This window comes from Corapipo altera, unplaced genomic scaffold, assembly GCF_003945725.1.
Source record: "Corapipo altera isolate COAL_440 unplaced genomic scaffold, ASM394572v1 48b, whole genome shotgun sequence".
In the NCBI taxonomy this organism is placed as follows: domain Eukaryota; kingdom Metazoa; phylum Chordata; class Aves; order Passeriformes; family Pipridae; genus Corapipo; species Corapipo altera.
The window spans coordinates 711814-733075 of record NW_020884884.1 but is presented as its reverse complement, the minus strand read 5'-3'; the positions used below and the strand labels follow the sequence as shown (position 1 = coordinate 733075).

Below are 21262 nucleotides of genomic sequence, written 5' to 3'. Positions count from 1 at the left end.
GACACAACCACAGGGCATCTGTGCCAGAGCGGGAAGGAGCATCTACAAATGATGTAAGTGTCCTCCTACAAAGTGTGTTTCAGCCCTACAGCTCTCTGCCACCAAGACACAGGTGCTCAGTCTCTCCCTTCCCAAACTCCAATTCAGAGGTGGAGGAAAAACTGACAAGTCTGCTGGGTTCACAAATGAGAATGGTTCACAGAAGAACCCACTGCAAGCACAGCACTGGAATAAAGTCATATATAACCAGGAGAAAGGCAGGAAACCTTTGCTGTTAGAGGCAGCAAGCCATTGGTCAGTTCAGCTCCCTGCAGCACAGAAGTCTAAGTACTCTGTGTGTAAGATTTCCCAGAAATGTATATTCCAGTAAATAAAATCCAGCTACACCTACCCTTGGCTACACAACTTAGAACGCCTTCATTAGCACAGCAGGACTTCTAGAGAGCTATGTAAGGTGTGTCAACAGACACAAGCTTCACTTTTTCTGGTACTGAAGGCAAACAAAGATCAGTACAGAGGTGCCCAGCACTGCAATTGTTACCAACAACTGTATTTTGAGGATTGGAACTGAGAGCTGAATGAAGAACATCACAGCTACGAGAACATGACCAAAGAAATAACTGTACATACTAAAAGGTTCTCATACCTTCATTGGCTCCTGGGTTAGATGGATGGGGCAATGTGATAACGATGAAGCCATGCATGTAGAAGACAAGACCATGATCAGTTAGACAATACAGTCACACACTATGGATTAAAGGCATAATGAAGCAAGGAGTGCAACATGGCTCTGTTAATTCAATATGGGAAGTTCACTTCATTTATAAGGCTCAACACAGAAGGCTGCAAACTGCTGTCGTTTAAGCCTCATCAGCCAGAGGAGGAGCAACAGACCAACCTCCAATCAGGTAAGAAATCTCACAGTAATTTGCATTCAGTGGGGAAAACAAAATCTGTGTTAAAGCACTGCAAAACCACCTCAGGAGTTTAGATTATCGTAGCTATGGGGAAGTTTACCTTAATGCAAAAAAAGTAATTCAGAAAAGTCAGATATGCAGTCTATTAAATAGATGACAATGTAAAAGAGCAAGTAAGTTCACGAGTTGCTCTCATCTCCTCTTAAAAGCATGATCTTACTGAGAAATAATTCTGTAAAAAGTATATGCTCCAAACATCTCTTCTTTCAAACTTGGCTACCCTTCTTCTTTGAAAATGATGTAACTGTAAAGTCAGTCTGTTTATCATTAGCTTATATTGTTTCTTAAGTCCATACACAGCTTTTATGTCCACTACACGCCTACAGCTCTGATGGGCTGCAGAGGTACCTGTTGGTACTGTGGCAGTGGTCACAACCTTATTGATTCACCACCACACCAAGAGCCACTCAAGGTCTCTCTGCTGTACATTGGACAGACAGAATGCATCTCCATAAATGGATTTATCTTGGTGAATAACAAGGATCGAGACAGCAAGTGTCAGCAACCAAAATTCACAACACATTACAGCCTATTTGTGAGCTTGGCACAAACAAGTGTAGACTGTGCATATCTACATCAGTGCAGCCTGCAGAGATCACATTCAGTACCATGCCCTGGCTCACATCTAAGGACACAGACATGTTTTCTCCAGGTACAAGTAACGCAACACCCCAGCTCCTTCAACCATAATTCCAGTAGCAGTTTCCTTACTTCTTATCTCACTTCTGAAATACAAAGTTTGTCAACTGGCTCTGTTTCTCCTGCAAAGAAATTACACCAGGAACCTGAAGAACCTCCATTGGAACATCTAAATTGTCAGAACCTGAAGCTACAGGTATATCCAGTTCTACAAGTGCTTTCATGTGGACAAGGACTTAAGCTATCAAAACCAACATCCCCTCTTTATCCTCTCAGAGCTTGGCTTCACTCTAAGCCGCTGCCTTATCAGACAATGCAACACAAAAATAACCAGCAACAACTTATCACATCTCTACCAGGATGTGATGCTCCTTGCAGGAGAAACACTGCCACAATTTCCATTTTAATGCATTTGAAACACTGAACACAGTACAGTTAAGAAAGTGCCCGGGATGAAAATACTGAGCTTGAATAAGGAATAAAGGCTAATTATTTGAGGTAGATGGTACCACCCTCACAGGTTATTCATACAACTATTTCACAATGAGACATTGTTTGCTGAGTAAAAAATTCCCTGGCCACCTTTGTGGTTCTCCAATACAGCATAAGAGTTTACATTAGCTTGTTGCTCCTCATCCAAACTTTTCAAATCACAAGGGAGAAAGGAGCTTCTCAGAGACAGAACTTAAGAGATGCTACATATGGCAAGGCTAGTGCCCCTACCTGGAACTCTAGCAGGAAAAGAATTTGGAGACCCTGCTCCAGCTCCTCCTTCCTCATCATCCTCCTCAAACTCCAAGTGTTCCTCTTCTCCAGGTGCTAAAATCTTCCTGTAAAACACAAAAAAGAAGAATGAGACCAACAATTACTCGTCACCTGGCATTCAACTCACAAGCCAGCATCTGGGTACAGAGCAGGGACAACACGCTTTAATGTCATTTCATACTTCTTAACTTCTGCCTGTACCTATAGACTGACAGAGATTGCAGGAGCTCAGGCCAATAGAAAGCACAGTCTAAAAACAAGACACAATACTGGCAATTTCAGATGTAGGGATGTACCAAGTCCTGATTTTACCAAAAGTATGGCCTTGATTTTTAGTGGTAGCTAGAAAAACAGAACACAAAAGTTCTTTTATTAACCAGTTTACACAAAGCAGTACAGCAAGTTGGTGGCTCTAGAAACTCTAACCAGGCCCCAGGCTATGCTCCCTTTCAGACATGTATCTGTACATGAAGTGAACCAGTTCTCACTTACCTGAGTGGGACAGGCTGAACATCAAAGGGGAACTCCTTATTGTAAGTGAGGATATTCTTTAGGACTGCAGAGAGGGGAAAAAAATAAGAATCCATACTCATAAACCAGCATTAATTCTACTACTTTGCAAAGCTATCTACATAGATAGCTACATAGATATCTACAAGATCTAACAGCATCTTCACACACAAATAATAATAATAGTATTTAAAAAATAATCAGACCATACAAAAAGCACCCCTGTTCTCTCATATTTTAAACACAGCACAGTTGTATATATCACTTTAACATTCAGACAGGTGAGCTGCAACTCCAGCACGAAATCACCACCACACTCACACAGACAGGGAAGTAAATGTGGCAATAACCAAAAGCATCATGAGAAAAAGCTACAGATCCCAGGGTGACGGTAACAATCTTTGGTGGCCATTGAAAGGAGGGGGTGGTGTTACTGGCATCAGCTCCAAACAGTTCCACGTTACTGGTATCAGCTCCAAACAGACTGAAGCCTCCAGAACTGACACACTTCAGCACACATGGAGGCTGCACATTCAGGCAGCCACCATGGGAGACCAAGCGTGCTGGTAACACAAAGCTTTGGTGAGATTTCCTACTTCTTCATTTCACATGCTTTGTGTTTTCATTTGGTGGTGGTGGCGGCTTTGTTTGTTTTTTCTTTTTATCTGTCCTTGGATGTCTGGGAATGTTGGCAAAATTCAGAAGAGAGTGTAATATCTGAGCACCAAGCCCCATAGGCACCACCTATATCTCCAGCATTCTGTGGAGAACAGCTTTGCCATTTTTATTGGAAGCTTGACTCAAGTTTAAGTAATCACAACTTTAGCTATTATTTCCAGACACATTTACCAGTAAAAGCAAAACTTCCAAAAGCACATGAATGAAATAAGCATTTCATGACTTAAGGGCCTAAAAATTTAGAAGAAAACACCTGCTAGGAGAGGCACTCTCCTACCAGACAATGAATATCCCAGACTGGGTAGGGGGAGAGAAAAAGAAAATGTGATTCCTCTCACAGAGCCTCACTTTGCAATAAGCTCTCTCAGAGCACAGGAAATCTCCCTTTACAACTACTGAATGAGAACAAAACTCCTTTCAAACAAATGATTGGTATGATTACACAAATATCAAGAAGTGCTTAAATACCAGGTATGTTTAAGGAACCACTGCCAGGCCCCTCTGCCTGTGCTACAACTCAGTCAGTGGAGGAGAGCTTCCCTCTCTGTCTTCACACTCACATCAGCCAGCATGGGCTCCAGCATTAGCTTACCAGACACCATCTGAATGCTCTAAGAATGAAGTATCCCTCAGGGAAACTATAAAGAACCCAAAGAGTCTTTCCAGTCTTTACTCACACTGATTTTTTTTTCTGATTTCTGTACCACTGTATGAGAGGTTAAGTACTGCCTGATTCCAGCCAGACACAATACATAAATACAGAGGAAGGTTTAAGCTGCCTTCAGTGAGAGCTAGCAAACAAAACTGATGCTGTGTCTCTCTCTCCAAAGGCTTCTGCTCTAAAAGATCAGTAATGCAGATCTCAACATGAATCTTAAGAATCACAGACACTTCTCAACAGAAAAGAAGCTGATCAATAGCAGACAGTCATCTTCCAGTGCAGCTGAGGTCCAGGAAAGGAAGGGGATTTTTATCACTCTCAGAATTCCCCAGCTCTGGGAGAGCTACACCACACCAGAGACAGAAAGTGAAACTGTCCCAGGCAGAAAAATCCCAGTAAAGTGAGAACTCTTACAGATCATAGGGACATGATACAGAAGAGACAAAAGTTACAGTAGCTATCCTCCCATCTTCCAACAGTTGATAAGTACTAGACTCCCCTCTTCCTAGTAACCAGTTCTTCTCACCACGTGAACGAACAGCTGCTGAAAAAACCCTCCTAGTAATACATTTCGGACATCACTAGAGGGCACAAAATGCTCCACTGACACGAGCACAGGCAAGAGGCAACAGTTTTACAGCGCCTAAAATCCTGATCCTGCCCGAGGCCGGGCCGAGCACACACCCTCCTGCCACAGAGCCGCAGCCACGCACACGGGCACTGGGTGGGCACCAGACCTGCCCACAGGAGCTGCCTTCAGACATGCTGGCGGAGTTGGGAACAAAGCTAATGCTGAATGTTCAGCTCAGAAGCAGAATCTCTTGCCTTTTGCTGCAGAAAGCTATGGCTCAAGTTTTTAAAAAGGTTTCAGCTCTGTCTCATCGCCAATAGCAAATAATTTTTCAAAGTTGTAACACAGCAATTATCGAAGCGCTGGTTTAAACATCGTAAGGATAAGCAGCAAAACTACCACTGGTAGTTTTCACTCACCTGGTGAAATACTTATTCAGTCACTAAAAAAAAAGAAGCTAGTCAGTAAAACTTTGAGGAAAAGGGAAATCCTCTTTGCATCTACCACAAGTGTGAGTTTCAGTTGATTCAAATAAAAATAACCAGATCACAGGAAAAAAAATTAGGTTACAACAAACAGGAATCTCCCTTGTAATACCAAGTAAGACATCAAAGTTTTAAAAGTTTGGTTTGGCTTTTTTTTTGTCTCTGTTTCATTTTCAAAAATATGAATCACCCCTGGGAGAAAAGAGACCTTTCCCTTTGTAAGGGCTGCTGCTTGGGAACATGATTCACAGAAAGTTCTCCACGTGTGAGGCAGACTAATGGGAAGATCCCAGTATCATGGCCTCCACCTATGTTGTTTTCCAAGAGAAATCTTTTAAAAAATATTGTTCTGCAGGATCTCCTGTAGAAGCTCTCTTTTCTTTTGCGATGTTGGACAATACCACACTGATTTATCACCAGTTGGCACTTCCTTGAAAGATTTCAAAAGAAATTGTCAACATGAGCCATAAGACCAGAACTGTGACAGTGATTTTTTGTGATACCTGTAGTGACTTTTTTTTAAATGGACAACATAAAATAATTCAGATATCAGGCTCCCCAGTACAACCCAGTATCTACCTGTCTTATAATACACATACACTGAGTTTGACCCTAGTTGCTTAGTGGCTAGAATTCTCACCCAGGAGCACAGGCACAAGGGATGCCCCAGCCCATCCATTTGTACTGTGTATTCTAACACTGGTATAAGCTCCCACAAAGAAAAGGATTTGTGAGATCCAGTATGTTAACAATGACTTCACACAGCGCAGTCTCAAAAGAACTATTTGTATGTATGGACCCTCCCGTGGCATTATTGTAGCACAAACGATTCAGTGACAAATCCTGTAAACAAACAAAAGTAGCCAACTGCTTCACTTTCTAAGCTGCATGATATGTAAGCTCAAGCAGGAAAAGTTAGAACTTGAAAACACAAGGTTAGGGGAAAAAAAAAAAAAGAGTAAATCTAACAACACCCAAACCAAATTTCTCAGCCATTTTGACAGCTTCAGGCACAAAAGTAATTAAAACAAGCCAAATCGTGTGAATAGCTGTTTTGTGTGAATAGCTGTTTTCGTTCCACCCTAATGGAATGGCTTGACCTAACAAAGGAATCACTTATTTGCATTGCCAGCCCAGATTTTTTTAGCTTTTTCTAGTGCAACACAAAATAAAATTGACAACACACAAATTAAAACACTATTTTATGAGATGGCTGGTGTTGGCCTGATTAAGATTTACTCTATTCAAGATACACTTAAAAACCACAAAACAAAGGCACAATTCAGAGAGAAAGAGGCCAGAACGATCCAAGTCAGACAGCAGCATTAAGAACATCAATGTTCAATTGTTGTCATAGAGGCACCCGTTCTCCTCCAAGGAAAATAACTCTGTGTATTTGAAAACTGATGGCCACACACTCTTCCTCAGTTTTAATATAGTTGCTTGTTGTATGAGGCGTGGGCTGAATGCACTTCACACTGCTGAACAGTTTTTTTGACAGCTAAAAATCCCTTTTCTGATGGAGGGTAAGATAAGCAACAGGACTGTTGCACAGTAATCGAAATTTTGGACAGGATTCCCCTCCCTCTCCCATCATTCAGTCACTCACAGGGCATTTGCAAAATGGAGTCTAAAACCCACAGTCATTAAATGATTACAACATTTTAAATACTCTGTAAACAGAAGGGGAAGTATCTATACAAAACAAGCCCAAATCAGAGGATTCAGAGGCCAGATATGCAAGATGTAGTCTGAGAAAGACCAAACATTCCAACACACAGTTAAACCCTTTCCTGAGTTATGATCTTCACAGATCTGGTGGTCTTGTAACATACCTTCACCTACCATTTTCAGGGAACAGTTTAAAAACATTTGGAGTCTATGTTTTGGTAGAGATATTAGGAAGCTCAGCTCAATGTGCCACTTCTTGACAAACTTTTCCCGTAGGATCCAGTGCAGAGAAGCTCAGCCTAATCATGAAGGGGAAACACTTCCCTGCCCATCATATTTATCCCCAGGATCACTCTTAATGATACAACTGTCATAAGCAAAATGTAACCAACTTCTGTCAGCATGAAAACAGCTCTTCCACATCTGCTGTTCCCCAAGAACTGCAGAAACACTGACATTCATGATAATATTGGTTAGATGTGGAAGCTCTAATCATAAGGATGCTTTGAGAACACAGCAGCCAGTGTTACAGGAAGGAAAATGAAGCTGATAAATAGATACTTCCTACATGAAAAAGTTATTTCTAGATTGACATACCAAGACCTGACCCAGGATCAGTTGGGAAAAAACAAACATCACACAAAACCCTTCAAAGACTGACTCACATCCTCATTTTGACTCTTAACTTAATTAGTCTGGTAGCTTTATGGTGGGAGGTGACAAGTGATTGGCTACCATGAGCACAAGTTAAATATTTTCAGAAGAAAAAATAAATTTCATGCTGCAAGGAGGAAGACCACAAAGTGTTGAAATTCAGTTCAAGCAAGAAAAGTGCAGGTAAATGATATAATATACTACTGGATACCTTAAAATACTATTTTGTGCAAAAAATAGCAACACCTAAATTACTTATTTTAAAATAAAGACGAATATATTATCTGAAACATTCAGAATACTATACTTTGAAGTCACCCACATTACATTCCTAATACACATCAGTTTTTGTCTACACGGTAGCAGACATTTGGAAGAACCACCTAAAACCACATTGTGGTCAGTCAGTATTTGTGGTGCTGTCATGTTTTCCACTGTCATGATAAATGTCATTCACTTAAAACACAAAGATACTACTTACTTGGTTCCAACTTCTTCAGATCCTCAAGCTTAAACTCATCCTGTGATTGGGTGGACTAGGACATTACAAAGAAAGAGTTAAATGTTAGGATGCACCCTCCTCTCAGACAGAGCTACCAGATCTTAGAATAAGCATGCAGGGTGCCTCCTTTGTTCAAGTGTACTGGTTACTTCAAAGCTATGTGCTAAAGAACCCAAATAAAATTTCCCCAACAAAGGGTAGGTTTCACAGGTGAGGCAGGAAGGATGTTACTTCTCATTTATTGAGAACAGACTTAACCCATGTTCCAAGCTCTAATGCAAGATAAATATTTTTAAAGTGACTAGTTCCAAATTTTTACTTAATACACACAGGAACATTCACAGTTCAACACTGAAACATGGGCAGAAATTACAGCATACAGAATGAGTTTGACAAAATTCAACTAAGAGCTCACTGCAAATGGAAGAGGAATTACCACCTCGCCTTTCTCCATGATGCAGTTTCCTCATCTGTCTGTAGCATATACATGTCTGGTTCTCAATAAGCCTATTTGACTTACTAACCCAACAGAAAAACTCTTAATTTTTTGTTCTGAGGTAGCTCACCAGCAGTTTGGTAAGATGAACTAGCTTGTTCTGAGACAACAAGTGGTGCAAATAAGAGGATTGACATTGGACGTCCTATTTTAGGTGGAGGATCAGGTCTTACCTACTACGTCACTGCACCCTTGGCATCTCTTAAGATTGCCCATTGTTTCCAACATTTAAGGCCCAATGAGGTTTTTTCTTGATTTTGTCCAAGAGTGGCTAGGGACCTTCTGCAAGACTATGTGAGGACAGCAAAGTAGCTATACCCTTCCTGTTAGGAGAGTGGGAAAAGATGACCACACTCACTGCTTTAACCTCTCCTAAGAAACCATAACCAAGCTGCAGGAAAACAAACCCCTCCTCAAAGCGAAGTGGATGAGAAGTTCCAGTAGCCTCACATGAGGTTAGAAAATCTTTGAGTTACTGCTGAGGAATCAACAGCAAGGAAGGCTGTTTTTGCACGAGATCATCTCCTCAGCTTGGCAGGTTATGACATGGCTGCACCTTCTGCTGTTGCCCCGAGACGTGTCCCACAGTGGAACACGCCTGCCCTCGTCACAGTCATGGTGACCCAGAGCAAATGCAACACTCCTCAAACACCCCAGGTTAGACCAAAATAGAACGACAGGTAGAGATAACCAAGGAATTCCTCAAACACTGCATGGCCTGGAGACTGGACAGCCTCACCTCATCAGTCCAGCTCGAGCAGGTGTATCCCAGCCTCTCAGGCAATTGCAGGCAGCACAGTGGAGCTGCTGCACCTTGTAGAGCCACACGAAGTGCTCTGCAGTGCTGCTGTGAGTAACTTGATGCAAAATTTGCCTTTCACCACTCTTGGTTGGTAAAGAGATAATCCAGTAACCCCAGCTTCACTTCCATTGATTCATCCCTTCCCTATCCACAGTCTTTTGGAAACTTCTCTCACTTGCCTTTCGTTTTAGGGATAAGATTGTGCTGAGAGAAAAAGATATTCACTCCCATGACATCAACTTTCAGTCTAGAAAAAAGCTCAAACAGCAGTTTATAAACCATTGTTTTCCCACATTTTTCTACAGCACTGCCAGTTTTCATGACTGCTAAAAAGTCATTTTAATTCTACACACACACTCTTCCTCATGGTCTATTATGACTTGTGAAGCAGTTGAATTAGTGCAAGAGTCACTCATGATTTTTTTACCGTTGCACACAAGTTAGGAAGACAAACTAAACAGTTCTGAAGGAGGAAAATGAGGCAGAGAACCAAAGACACAAAATGTGCAGTTAAATTCCTGTAAAAACCCTCACGGATGCTCATATACACACTTTAAGTCCTTTTTAAGGCAGTCACCTGGGGCATCATTTTGACAATCTGGAAATTCCAAGTGTTCAAGGGTTTGTTCACCTTGTTTTCAGAAGTTTTAGCTATTTCTGAAGACACTAAACGAGCTTTAAAAAGCTCTGCAGTTACCTATTGCTAAAGGATGAAGTCACATAGGAAAAAGAGTGATACCTGTAAAGCTGCACTTCTCAGTTCCAAGCATGTTGCAATTTTAGCTATGGTTTTCTGAAAGGAAAAAAAAATACAATTTAGCACTGAAACGGTATTCTTCCAGATTCACATTTTTAAAGAATATAAATACAAACAATTGCTTTTTCTTGCAAAGATTTCAGATCTATTATTCAGTACCAGATCGTTCAGCATGAAGAGCTTTTTTTATACACAAGATTTTCTGAAAGCACAATTGATGAAACGGACATCTGCCACTTAACTCCCCTCCCACAGCCCAGCAACACAGATGGGGGTCATTCACTCAGCAGAGACTGTAATAATGCCTCTCACATCATAAACTGTTTATAAACTCAACTGCTCTCAGGTGATAGGGGACTGAAGAAAAATAAAACAAAACAAAACCAACCAGCGTATTAACTTCTGAGAACTTGGGTGGCTTGTTCTTATTTGCTCTTTTAGGAGCCATCCCTACAGCTCCTCTATCAGGTTCATAGTCTCAGCAAACCAAGTCCACCCTCCTCAGATGTTACAGCAGCACTGAAAAAACACAGATCGCTTCTGCAAGTTTCAGTGGAAGTATAAAGGTGGATTATTTTTCTAACTTTCTATTTTTGTCATTTTAAGAGGTTTAAACACCAAGTGAATCATGGAATATATTCTTCGATTCAAACTTCTCAGCAATCTAAAATATGTCTGACCATAACTGAATTTCTCATTTTCATTTAAAAATGCAGAACAGCGGGAAGGGCTTCAAAACAGCCCATTGCAAGCAGTCTTACTCTGAAGACAGTGTTAAGCTTTTAGGTCTCACAAAACAGTCATGTTTGTTTCTGTCACTACCAGCTGAAAGGAGGAGTGAGGACTTCCATATCTCTTATCAAGTGGACACAACTGCCCAATGTATTTTACTTTACCTTGCCATCACAAGTTTGTTCATTAACTAAAACTTTTTGTTGAATTAAAACTCAGACTATCTGCAGAGATAAGGGCCAGATATAAATTCAAAATGCTCTGTGGAACATTTATAAGGCAAGAAAACCATCAAGAATGAAGCTATAAAGAAAAGCAGTTTATTTTCAAAGTAAGTTTTCCCCCAGAAGGAAGATTAAAGTTGAAACATGCACCTGTAACTCATTCTCTCCTTTTAAATCAGGCAGTATTAAAACAGCTCCCCCACAAGCTGGATGTAAGGGGAGGAAAAGATTTCCTAGAGCACAACTCTAGCATCAAAGAACTTCAAGAGCATGGGTACCTGGCAAGTTATGCAGTGTCAGTCAAAAGCGAAAATGGAGGGTTATATTCTTAGGGCTCCAAGAGGTTGGTAGCAGCAGATAAAAACTAGGTACCTTCCTCGGTCATCTGCCCTGAGAGATGTCACAACTCCTCCTCAATCAGCTCCTGGGCCACCACTAGTTTCATTAGGCTGGGCTAAAAGCTAAAGGACTCCAGTTTCAGTTCACCTTAGGGCACACTGAAAGGTGAAAGAGTTCAGGAGCTGAATCATAAGCAGATCAGACACCAACACCTCCAGGGCAGAGCCAACAGCTGAAGTGTGCAAAAGCCTCAGATACCTGATTTTCATCTGCCACCACAGGCTCATCAAAGCTTTTGGAGCCATTTCTCCCCAGCTGACATCTCCTCTCGCCTTAAACATTCTGTTACAACATGGCATTGGGCCAGACTTTACTTTCTCATAGTTTTTACTACTGTCCATTGTATGGAGGTCTTTCAAAAAATTTAGTTCTTCTGAGCACCTTCCAGGAAAGCAGCGAGTGCTGGGTATTAACACAGGACACACAGTTTTCTCCTCTGCCAAGGATGCAGCACGTGCAGCATACGCAGCAGCACTGTTTGGGAATTTCAGCATGGAGTAACATGACCATATCCATGCATGCAACATGGCAGAGAAAAATATTAACAGCTCCATTTCTGTGGAGGCTCATTTTGCAGCCTAGTTCAGTCAACCAATTCCCACCTCCCCAAAATAAATTCTGCTACTACATAACAGAGACCCATGACTGGATCTCCAGCACAGATTATAAAAACACAGATATTTTCAAAAACAAAGGAGCACATACAGTCCTGGATTCACGTTGAGATTTCCAGACCAGCACTGCACACATGGGTGTTGTGGATTTATCTACATGTACTTTCAGGCTGGATGGGAGGACACCAGGTAGCACTATAGAAGCAGATTCTCAGTTCCTATAATTATAAAACACTACATCCACCTAATGAGATGCAGTGTGACAAAAGTAATTCCTTTTCATATTTGAGAACATCTGGAAAAATTCATTTGCAAAGGTAGATTCTCAAAGAGGAAGGTGTGAAGTAACGGGTAAAAGAAAGGAATCCAGAGGTTCCCTAGGGAAGGGAGGGGAATCTCTGAGGTTTGACTGCAGCTCTAACATTTGCAAAAACCCAGCTGTTTCAATGGTTTGGGTGTTGACTGCTGAGCAAAAAAAAGCATGCCCGTCCTGTGTTAGATCAAAATCCCTCCAACTACACAACAGAAAGAGGGCTACAAGTTTGCAGGGTGCCAGCACAGTCTTTGTGCCCCATCACAGAACAGATTTTCATGTGGCTCTTCTCCTCCTGGTCCCTCATGCAGAGCATTAAACCCACACCATAAGGGAGGTCTCAGAAACACCACTCAAGCCCTATGTCTGTTGTCAATTCACCAATAAGTTCAGCAACACCACTATTCCCTATGCTGCAGATTCATAATTGTGTGTTCTGAAAACTGCCTGAACTAGGAACCTCCTAACAGAACAAAGAGCAGCACAAAAATGTGTGTCCTCCGGCTCCTGGGGGCTGAAGGGCAATAAATGGCTCTAGAAACAGATTAATTTAAGAGAGTTTGGGAGTCTTAAAATAGTAAAGAATAGGTTTTATATGGAATCTATTGAAATATGGCAAGCTCCCAGCAGGCATTATTCATAACTATTTTTTTAAGGGACCACACCCAACCCAAAAGTTAAAAATGCAGCTAAACACTGCTATCATTTTCAGCTGCAACTATCCCATGCAAAGGCTCCTTTTTGCAGCAGGGAAAACATTCTGCATCTCATTAGAAAGACTGAAGCCGTAATTAACTTTGCTAGTTTAAAATAGTTAAGATTCAGTTTTATGTAAACTTGTGATTAGAACGGGAAAAAAAAAAATCAGTTGATCTCGTAGTCAAGGTTTCTTCAGTGCAGTTGTGTGAGTAATGACTGTGCTAACTGTAATGCAGTCAAAGATGTTTGCATAAATACAGAGCCAGAGCGGAGTTTGGCTTTAACGAAAGGTTTAGGCTGTTAGAAGACCAGTAGTTTAATGAATCATGCTAAAACTGTTCAACAGTGCTCTTATTTCAACAAGTTATCATTGCACAAAAAGCACGATTTTCTAATGCTGAAGAGAACTCAGCCGAGCACAAAAACAGTTACACGAGAAGCAACAACTGCGGTTGGGAGAGGGCTTTAAAGGTCACATTTATTGCATAGAGAACTGGGTGAGAGTAATTGTAGCTGGAGGCAAGCTGACAACCACGGCCAAACCTAACTGGAACAATTCATATCGCAAAACACAGCGGCTGGTCATGAATGAAGACAGGATTTTTTAGAGAATGAAGGTAAAATAATGAACAGGAGGATTGAACATGTTAAGACTGAGGTAAATTCACCAGTAACTGTATCTGCTAATGTTCCATACGTGCAGCTTCTAGGTGATGAAACTGTTGCCCGGCCTCCTTACAGCTGTTGAAGGGTGACTAGATTTAAACACAGTGATTTTCTGTTTATAGTATCTGCAGAGAAATTCTTCAATAAAATTCACAATCACTAATGAAGATTGCAGAACTGTTGATTATCCAAGTGAAGATAGAGCCTTCCCTAAGGACTGAAACTACAGAATTATGTCCAGCAATAGTTATAAGATGACAATCCCTCAGAAGTTGAAAATACAGGAATGAACAGCAAAATCTGGAGACCAGTCTGCTCTATCAAGGCAAGCAGTATACAGTGTTTCAAAACAGACTCTTCAGATCAAGAGCAAAAAGGCAAGATATGACTACTAAGAAGTCTGAATTCTTATACAAACAATACATTTATTATAAAATAAATGACAACTGGCTCACAGTACGCCTAGGAAAGAAACTGATGATATCTGTCAAGTGTTTTTAGATTAACAGATTGCACGATTAGATTAGCAAGTAACACACCATCAATTATGGTGTTGCCATGTCTGCACTGTAACACCACCTGTGATGCACGAAATAAACCCAAAAGTGGTAAAAGTTTATACAGGCAGATAGGGCAGAGGATTTGAACTTTGTCTTATCCTTTCCCCGTAGCTGTAAAGTGAGTAGCTTTCCCTTGGTACACTGCTGAAATCCACCTTCCCTACAGAGTACACCAAGCAAGAAATAATGACAGCCTCACAGTAATTCTCAGCAGTATGGAAGGTCCTTTGGAAAACAGATAACTGGAAATCTATAAAAAAATGGAATGGGGGTAGATCAAGCAACTGGAAATCATAATGAACTTCATGGCCTTTCAATCTGTGAAATTCTGTGGGCAGCCTTGGCCAGTGATATCAGATAAGCAAACCCTGAAGTTTACACACTCTTCTACATTGCAAAAAAATGAAGAGGTGGCTCTTATACAACATGCAGAACCTTAGAAAGTCAAGATAATAGGGAAGAGGCTTTTTGGAATCACGAGGAAATATCATGTTGGCGGATGCACTGGCAGGAACAGAGTTGTAGCTGTTTTGGTAGTTGATTTCTTAAAGGGTGGTGAGAAAGAAGATACACTTCTGTTTAACCAAACTGCTTGCAAAGCCAGCAGTCTGCCAAGTGAATGATATTAGCAATGACAGTAATTGGTCATGATCACTAAATGATATACTGGCTGAGCTCCTGCAGAAACAGGGAAGACCAGAACAGCAAAGACCTTTACATAACACTAAAAGGTTTTGCTGTAAAGCATTTTAAGTGCTTCTTTCAAAGCAGTAGGAAGACTCTTAAGTTTTGCTGTGACTAGCATTCCTCATGGTAGAGGAATGTTCTTCCATGGAGAGTGTTCTTCCAACAAAATATTGGGGAATTGGGCTGTGCATGTGGCTAATCAGACAGTTACTGCCATTTGATAACCAGACTCAAAGTTTCACTGCATCAGCCACTTGCTGATCTGCAAAAAATAGCAAGTGATATAAATGCAAACCTCTTTTGTTAATTTTATCAGCCTCAGAAACAGGTATCACTCTGCAAAGATTTAAAACCACCACTCTTTACTTTTTTCAGAAGACTGTTGCCTTAAGACATGATTATAGTTGTGCATCTCACATCTGAGGTCAGTTATCTCCACTTCCTGAGCCCCCCAGGCCTTCCCTCATGGCTGACCTCATTCACTTCCACAATCTGGTCCAAGGTCCTTTTCATAAGACTCAGGGAACATCTGGAAGCAAAGCCCTGTGCGGTTCTGGTTCCCATACTCACAGGAGATGATGTCTCCAGAAGTGAGATTAACAACTTTGCCTTCATGGAGTAACTACATTTTTAAAAGTCTCCGCAGAGGGGAAACACACTGCAGAGATAACTGTAGCTGAGAATGATGGAGGAAGCTACCAGCAAGGGAGAGAGAGCAGAAGCAATCAAAGAGTAAACAGCTGTCCAACATTAACAAGGCTCTCAAGGCTTACAGCTCAGGAAAAGTGGACCAAATCCTTCTCCAAGATTAAGACTTGCTTTAAGGCAACCATGAGTTTTATCACCTTCTTTGCAGCAGGTAAACAGAACATGCAAGACCAGCTCCTTGCTTTTCTTATTGGTACACGTTAAGGAAACAGTTACAAACCTCTGTCAGATTCTACAAAAGGTGCATTTCTTCATAGGAGTTTCTTTAAACACATCAAGTTCATCTTGAATTTCTGTAGCCAGGACCTGTTACTCCAGCACTCTATTATCATGAGACTCTGAGCTAGCAAATGTCAATTTCCTGGTAACAGCATTGCTCAAAAAAGTGTTCTTATGACCAAGAAATCTGGAAATACAAGTCTCTAGTTTGGTATTCCTAAGAAAAGCATGTCTTTATAGGAGACAAGAAAATTTAACAGGGCCTCCTATCTCAGAAGATTTTATTTTGCAGTAAATGCTTGAGCATATGAGACCCCAGTTAGCACTGTCCACTTAATTTCACCACAGAACTGCAGTAGTATGTTACTGAGACGAGAAACAGCCTTTTCAACTGAGGGGAGGGAGGGAGGAGTAAAGTAATTCCAATATTTTGAAAGATTATAAACAAATTATGTTCTAAGAGGCTACTAGGGAGTATTCTGCCAGGACCCTTCCCTGTCAGGTGTTACATGTTAAGCTAACATCCCCCTCACACACCCTCCATGTCTGCAGTTCAGGACATTTTGTATTTAGACCTCACAACATAAATTGTACTAACATTGAATAAGCAAGTTATCAAACATCACCCCAAAAAAGAAACACCCAGGTTACGAAGGACTCTGGCCAGCATGCATGACATTTAGTGCTACACAACTGAGCATCCGTCACATCTCATGACAGCAACTGTTTCAGCCATGCTGGGCTCTGTTTCTGTTTGCATATACTGAGGGAGGAAAAAAGGTCTCACAAGGCTCTGGCCAGCAAGATAAAAAAACATAACACACATCAACATCTCTGAGTCAAGCTCCTTGACTGAGCAAACAGCAAATGCTCACCTTTTGATCTTCTGTGAATTCCGAGTTGTTGTGCTGAGACTGCGCCTCTTTTTGTAGGTGCCTTGCTAATCTGGATGGGGGAAAAGAAAACTGTAGAGTGGGAACACAACATAAACACACCCCCTTCCCCTGGTTCCACAAAATGTGTCAGACAAAAGGTCCACAGACTGCTGCTTCAATCAGTTTTAGGGGGTTTTTTTGGTTGTTGTGTTTTTGGAGGTTTTTTTAAACAAAGTTTTCTATAGCCCTCGTAGTCCATACTTAAAAAAACCCCAGAAGGTGGACAAAGTGACAAAGTATGGAACCACATCAGGCAGGAAAGGCTACGTATATAATGCATCATGAAGGGAGAACAGGCAAGAAGGTTCTTCTAGCCAACAACCCCTTTTATAAGCAATGACCTTTTTTCTCTCACCATCATCTTCTTTTATCCTAACAAACTGTAGCCCCTGTGAAGACTCACTGTGGTACAATCCCACGTGCATTTCACAGGGAGAGTCTGAGACACGTCAGATTGCCAGGAGGCAAGGATTGCCAGGGTGAGGGCACCCCGGGTGATGGCACATGGTCTCCCAGCGCTGGAAGGCAGGCACAGGGCTGCTTGGCCCAGGCTGCCGGGGTGGATCAGCTCACATTTGTGCCTGTCAGCATCCCAGGCGGAGCAGAGACCCCACCCCTTGTCACCACGGAGGCGGGAGTACCAAGAGTTCCGAAAGTAACAGTAAGCAAACAGCTCGAGAAAGCGAAAGGAAGCTGGAGGGAAGCTATGGGAAGAGTTACAGTTTCCGTCCCGGGAGGAAAGAGAACATTAAACAAGCAAAACCTCTGGGCAATTGTTGCCATTCCCTGTAAATAATATTTTACAAGCAGAGCAGGAGGGAGGAGGGGGGTTGAGGGGAAACCCAGGGACAGCAGCAGTACCCAGGACATGGCAATACTCTTCCTTCCACCTGGAACATCCAAGTTTGCACTGTTAAAGGGATTCTGCTTCTCTCCACCACTGCAGGGGGCATTGGCTTGGTTTCTGGGCAGAGGTTAAAATACATATACCAAGATGCACACAGCAGAACAGATTATCGTCAAAGCCTGTGGCAGAAACAAAGACCAGAACTCAGTTTCTTTGCTTTTTCTCAAAATAAACTCTCTTTAAAAACTCTGTAAGGATTGAGGCAGCTGTAGCTTTTAACTGGAACCAGTGAAAACACAACCAAACAGGACGAGTAACTGCACAACGCAGTGCTGTTGTCCCCCTTTATAAAAAGTAATGATTTGAGAAAACATCACCATAGCAGCAACATGCCACCCACAACAGGCAGCATCACAGCATTAACATTTCTGCAAGCATCAATAACACAACCCTCTTTCCATTTGTCACTAATAAAAATAAAAAAATAATCCACCCTAATCCAAATAAATGCATCTGGCATCCCACTTGAGGCTCATTCAAAGTTGGATTAGACCAAGTTCCACAGATGGGGACGTTCAACAGGGAAGCCACTGCTAACAGCTTGAAGGGCTCCTGTGTGAGTAAGCACACGAATGAACGAAGGCCAACCTTTGCACCAAGCGTCTTGCATTTCCAGGAGTAACAAAGACCTGAGTGGACGGACACAGGAGGTAAATAACTTTTACGTGAGCGTCCATCAGGACTTAGCTTAGATTTGGGAAAATCTTTGTCAGCATCAGAAAGCTCACTGTAACCAGCTTCTCCTCAGGCTCCCGGTGTTGATCAGTATAGACTGTGGTGGTGTTCACAGCATCTGAACAACAACAGCACCACATTTGTTCATCCCAGCTCAGGATGCCATTGGAGAGGGCAACAATAAAAACCCACACTGTGATGTCTCTCCAGAACTACAGGTTGGTATCTTGTCTGCTGCTTCTTTGCAACTTCTACTCCACAGCTTGCAATTGTTAATTTACCTGCTAAATCTACAAACAGCAGATATACATAGAGGAAAGGTTTTGCTCCTCCCTAGGAATTACCTCCCTGTAATCCCTTGATCTTCTCTCTCCTTTCTTCTCAGTCCTGGAACCACACAGTTCATCTGCTGAGGACTACTCAGTAGAAACTCACTGATAAGAGCAGCTTACAACACACCACTACCCAAGAGGAGCTTTCTTACAAAGATATCACACTGCTCCAAAGTCAGAGCAGAGCCAGGGCGTGGAGATCACCTCAGTTCCCGTCTGACATAAGCGATAGAGGGAGGAAAGGAACAGAAGTTGTACTTCGGCTCTCACACTGGACTGTCTGCAAATGTTTAGTGACCTCACCTGTCAGTGAAGTGTGATCAGAAGGAAAAGCACAAAGACTTTTCATTCTGAAGAAACATCATTATATAAAACTGGCTGCTGAGACTGCTAAGATAGTTTAAAGCATTAGGATCCTACTGGATTCCTTGTAGATATTCACGTAAGGGCAGTTAGTAAAAATATCTTCTTTTACTTTTCAATGATTTTTTTTTTTCTGTCAAGATACAGATCTGAAAGAGAATTTCTTTTCATCCCTGTGCCAAGGTTTGTATAGTAACAGCTTGCCCTACTCAAAAGACCATCAGAAAACTGCAAATAACTGAACTTGCATCATCCCTCCTGATAAGTGAATGAAATGATGAGATTACAGCCTCTCACACCACGCTGTCCATGGCCAGGAGACTTAGTTACTCTGAATGGCAACTGAACTGGTAGCCAGTGTGGTTACAACCCATCCCTGAACAGTGCTACAAGATCCCTCAGGGAGCATCCCTTCAGCTGACTTACTCTTGGGAACAAGTGCAAACACTCTTGACGACTTCCATAAAATTCACCAAGAGAAACTTAGCCTGAAATACGTAGATCACAAAGAAACAACTTTCACCTTCATGATGAATGGAGTAGTAGGGGAGAGCATCTGACTAAAGCTACCAGGTGTGTTACTAAGGATACCAACAGTACTCTATAGCCGATACTCCTCTGGTGCCAGAGGATTCATGGATGGTGCAGTAGCACCCAGTGCCACCAAATCTGACTGGGGTACCAGGTTCCTCACATTCCCACCCCGATTTCATCAGGAGCAAAGCACACAAGCGTGTGACGAACCCCTTTTCACTCTGCTGGGTTGGTTAGGATTTTTTTTTTTTCGGTTAAGGCTAGTGCTTCTGCAGCCCATTTGCCAGGTCCCCCCTCCCTTCCCCACACGCGTGGGGCAAACAGGGCGATGGGATGGAAGCATTCCGGCCCAGGGTTGCCGCGGGGGCTCCACCAAACAACCACTCCGGCGGTCCACGCTGGGGTTGGAAGGGACCCTAAAGACCATCCCGGTCCACCCCCGTGCCATGGGCAGGGGCACCTCCCGCCAGACCCGGCTGCTCCAAGCCCCGCGCCGCCCTCGCACAGGGCAGGACGGGCCGGCTCCCGCCTCGCCCACGGCCGGGTTCCCGCGCCGAGGGACACCCCGACCCCCGGCCCCGCGCCCTGGGGAAGGGCCGGGGGGCCCCAGGGGTGCGGCGGCCACGGCCTGAGCTCGGCAGGGCCCCCCTGCCCTGCCCTGCCCCGCCCCGCCCGGGGCCGCTCCCTCCCCGGGGCCGCACTCACATCTGGTACTCGTCGATGGCCTCCACCAGCTGCCCCCAGGAGTCGAAGTCGGTGCCCTTCCTGAAGCTGGCGCCCCAGCGCTGCAGGAGGCTGCGGGCCGCCTCCGACATAGCCCCAGCGCTAGGGCACCATGCTCACCCCGCGCCGGGGCACCGCCAGCGCCGGCACCGCCCCGCCCGGACCCGGGACACCCGAGCGCGGCGGCGGCGGCGGCGCCTCCCGCCCGCACCGCCCCGCACCGCCCCGGCGGGGAGGTGGCGCCGGCCGCGCCCGCCCCGCCATCGCTACCGGGGCAAAGGGGCCCTGGCGCCGCTTCCGCCTCGGTACCGCCATGGCGCCGGTCACGGGGCTGCGCCCCTCCCTCCGCTCCGCCCTCCGCTCCCGGCCGTGCCGCTGCCGCAGGCCCGCCCACAGGTAAGCCCCGGCGACCCCCGGCAGCGCCGCGGGTGCTTCGCCCTTCTCGGACGGCCTCTGCCGTCGCTGCGGTGCCGGTGTCCCCCCGCTCCCGCCTGTGTTGGTGGCGTCGAGGCGTCCTTCCCGCGGCAGGACCGCGGGCCCCGGCCGTGCCTCCGCGCCCGCTGTGCCGGGAGGAGCCCCCAGAGCCGCGGGGCTGCGGCGGGGGCGGCCCGGGGACACCGGGCGGGGAGGGGAAGGGAGGGGACGAGCGGCGGGATCGATGCGATCGGGCCGCGGCGGGGGGACGCCATCGGCTTTCGGCTGGCGCTGCCTGCGGCGGCGGGCGCGTGACGCGGGGCCGGGAGCGGCGGGGCCGGGACGGAACGGGGGGAACCGGGAGCGCTGTGAGGGACAGACCGACAGACC

At 44.0% G+C, this 21262-nt stretch overlaps 2 protein-coding genes across 3 annotated transcripts in view; one reads left to right on the top strand and one right to left on the bottom strand.

Annotated features, from left to right (window-relative positions):
• AIDA (axin interactor, dorsalization associated) overlaps positions 1–20661 on the bottom strand; it is a 29429-nt gene extending 8768 nt beyond the window's left edge. Inside the window, exons 1-6 of the mRNA XM_027641615.1 lie at positions 20441–20661; positions 16865–16934; positions 10151–10204; positions 8093–8147; positions 2874–2937; positions 2340–2446 (exon numbers count right to left, since the gene is read on the bottom strand). Of these exons, the coding sequence (XP_027497416.1) occupies positions 2340–2446; positions 2874–2937; positions 8093–8147; positions 10151–10204; positions 16865–16934; positions 20441–20550 (460 nt within the window). The 5' untranslated portion in view covers positions 20551–20661. The remainder of the gene's footprint in view (positions 1–2339; positions 2447–2873; positions 2938–8092; positions 8148–10150; positions 10205–16864; positions 16935–20440) is intronic.
• A 150-nt stretch (positions 20662–20811) lies between these two features.
• BROX (BRO1 domain and CAAX motif containing) overlaps positions 20812–21262 on the top strand; it is a 17844-nt gene continuing 17393 nt past the window's right edge. The window contains exon 1 of one of the 2 annotated variants that reach the window (XM_027641614.1): positions 20812–20854. The gene's annotated coding sequence lies outside the window, so the exon portion shown is untranslated. Of the gene's footprint in view, positions 20855–21221 lie in introns of those variants that run through there. The other variant, XM_027641613.1, reaches the window with a different exon arrangement.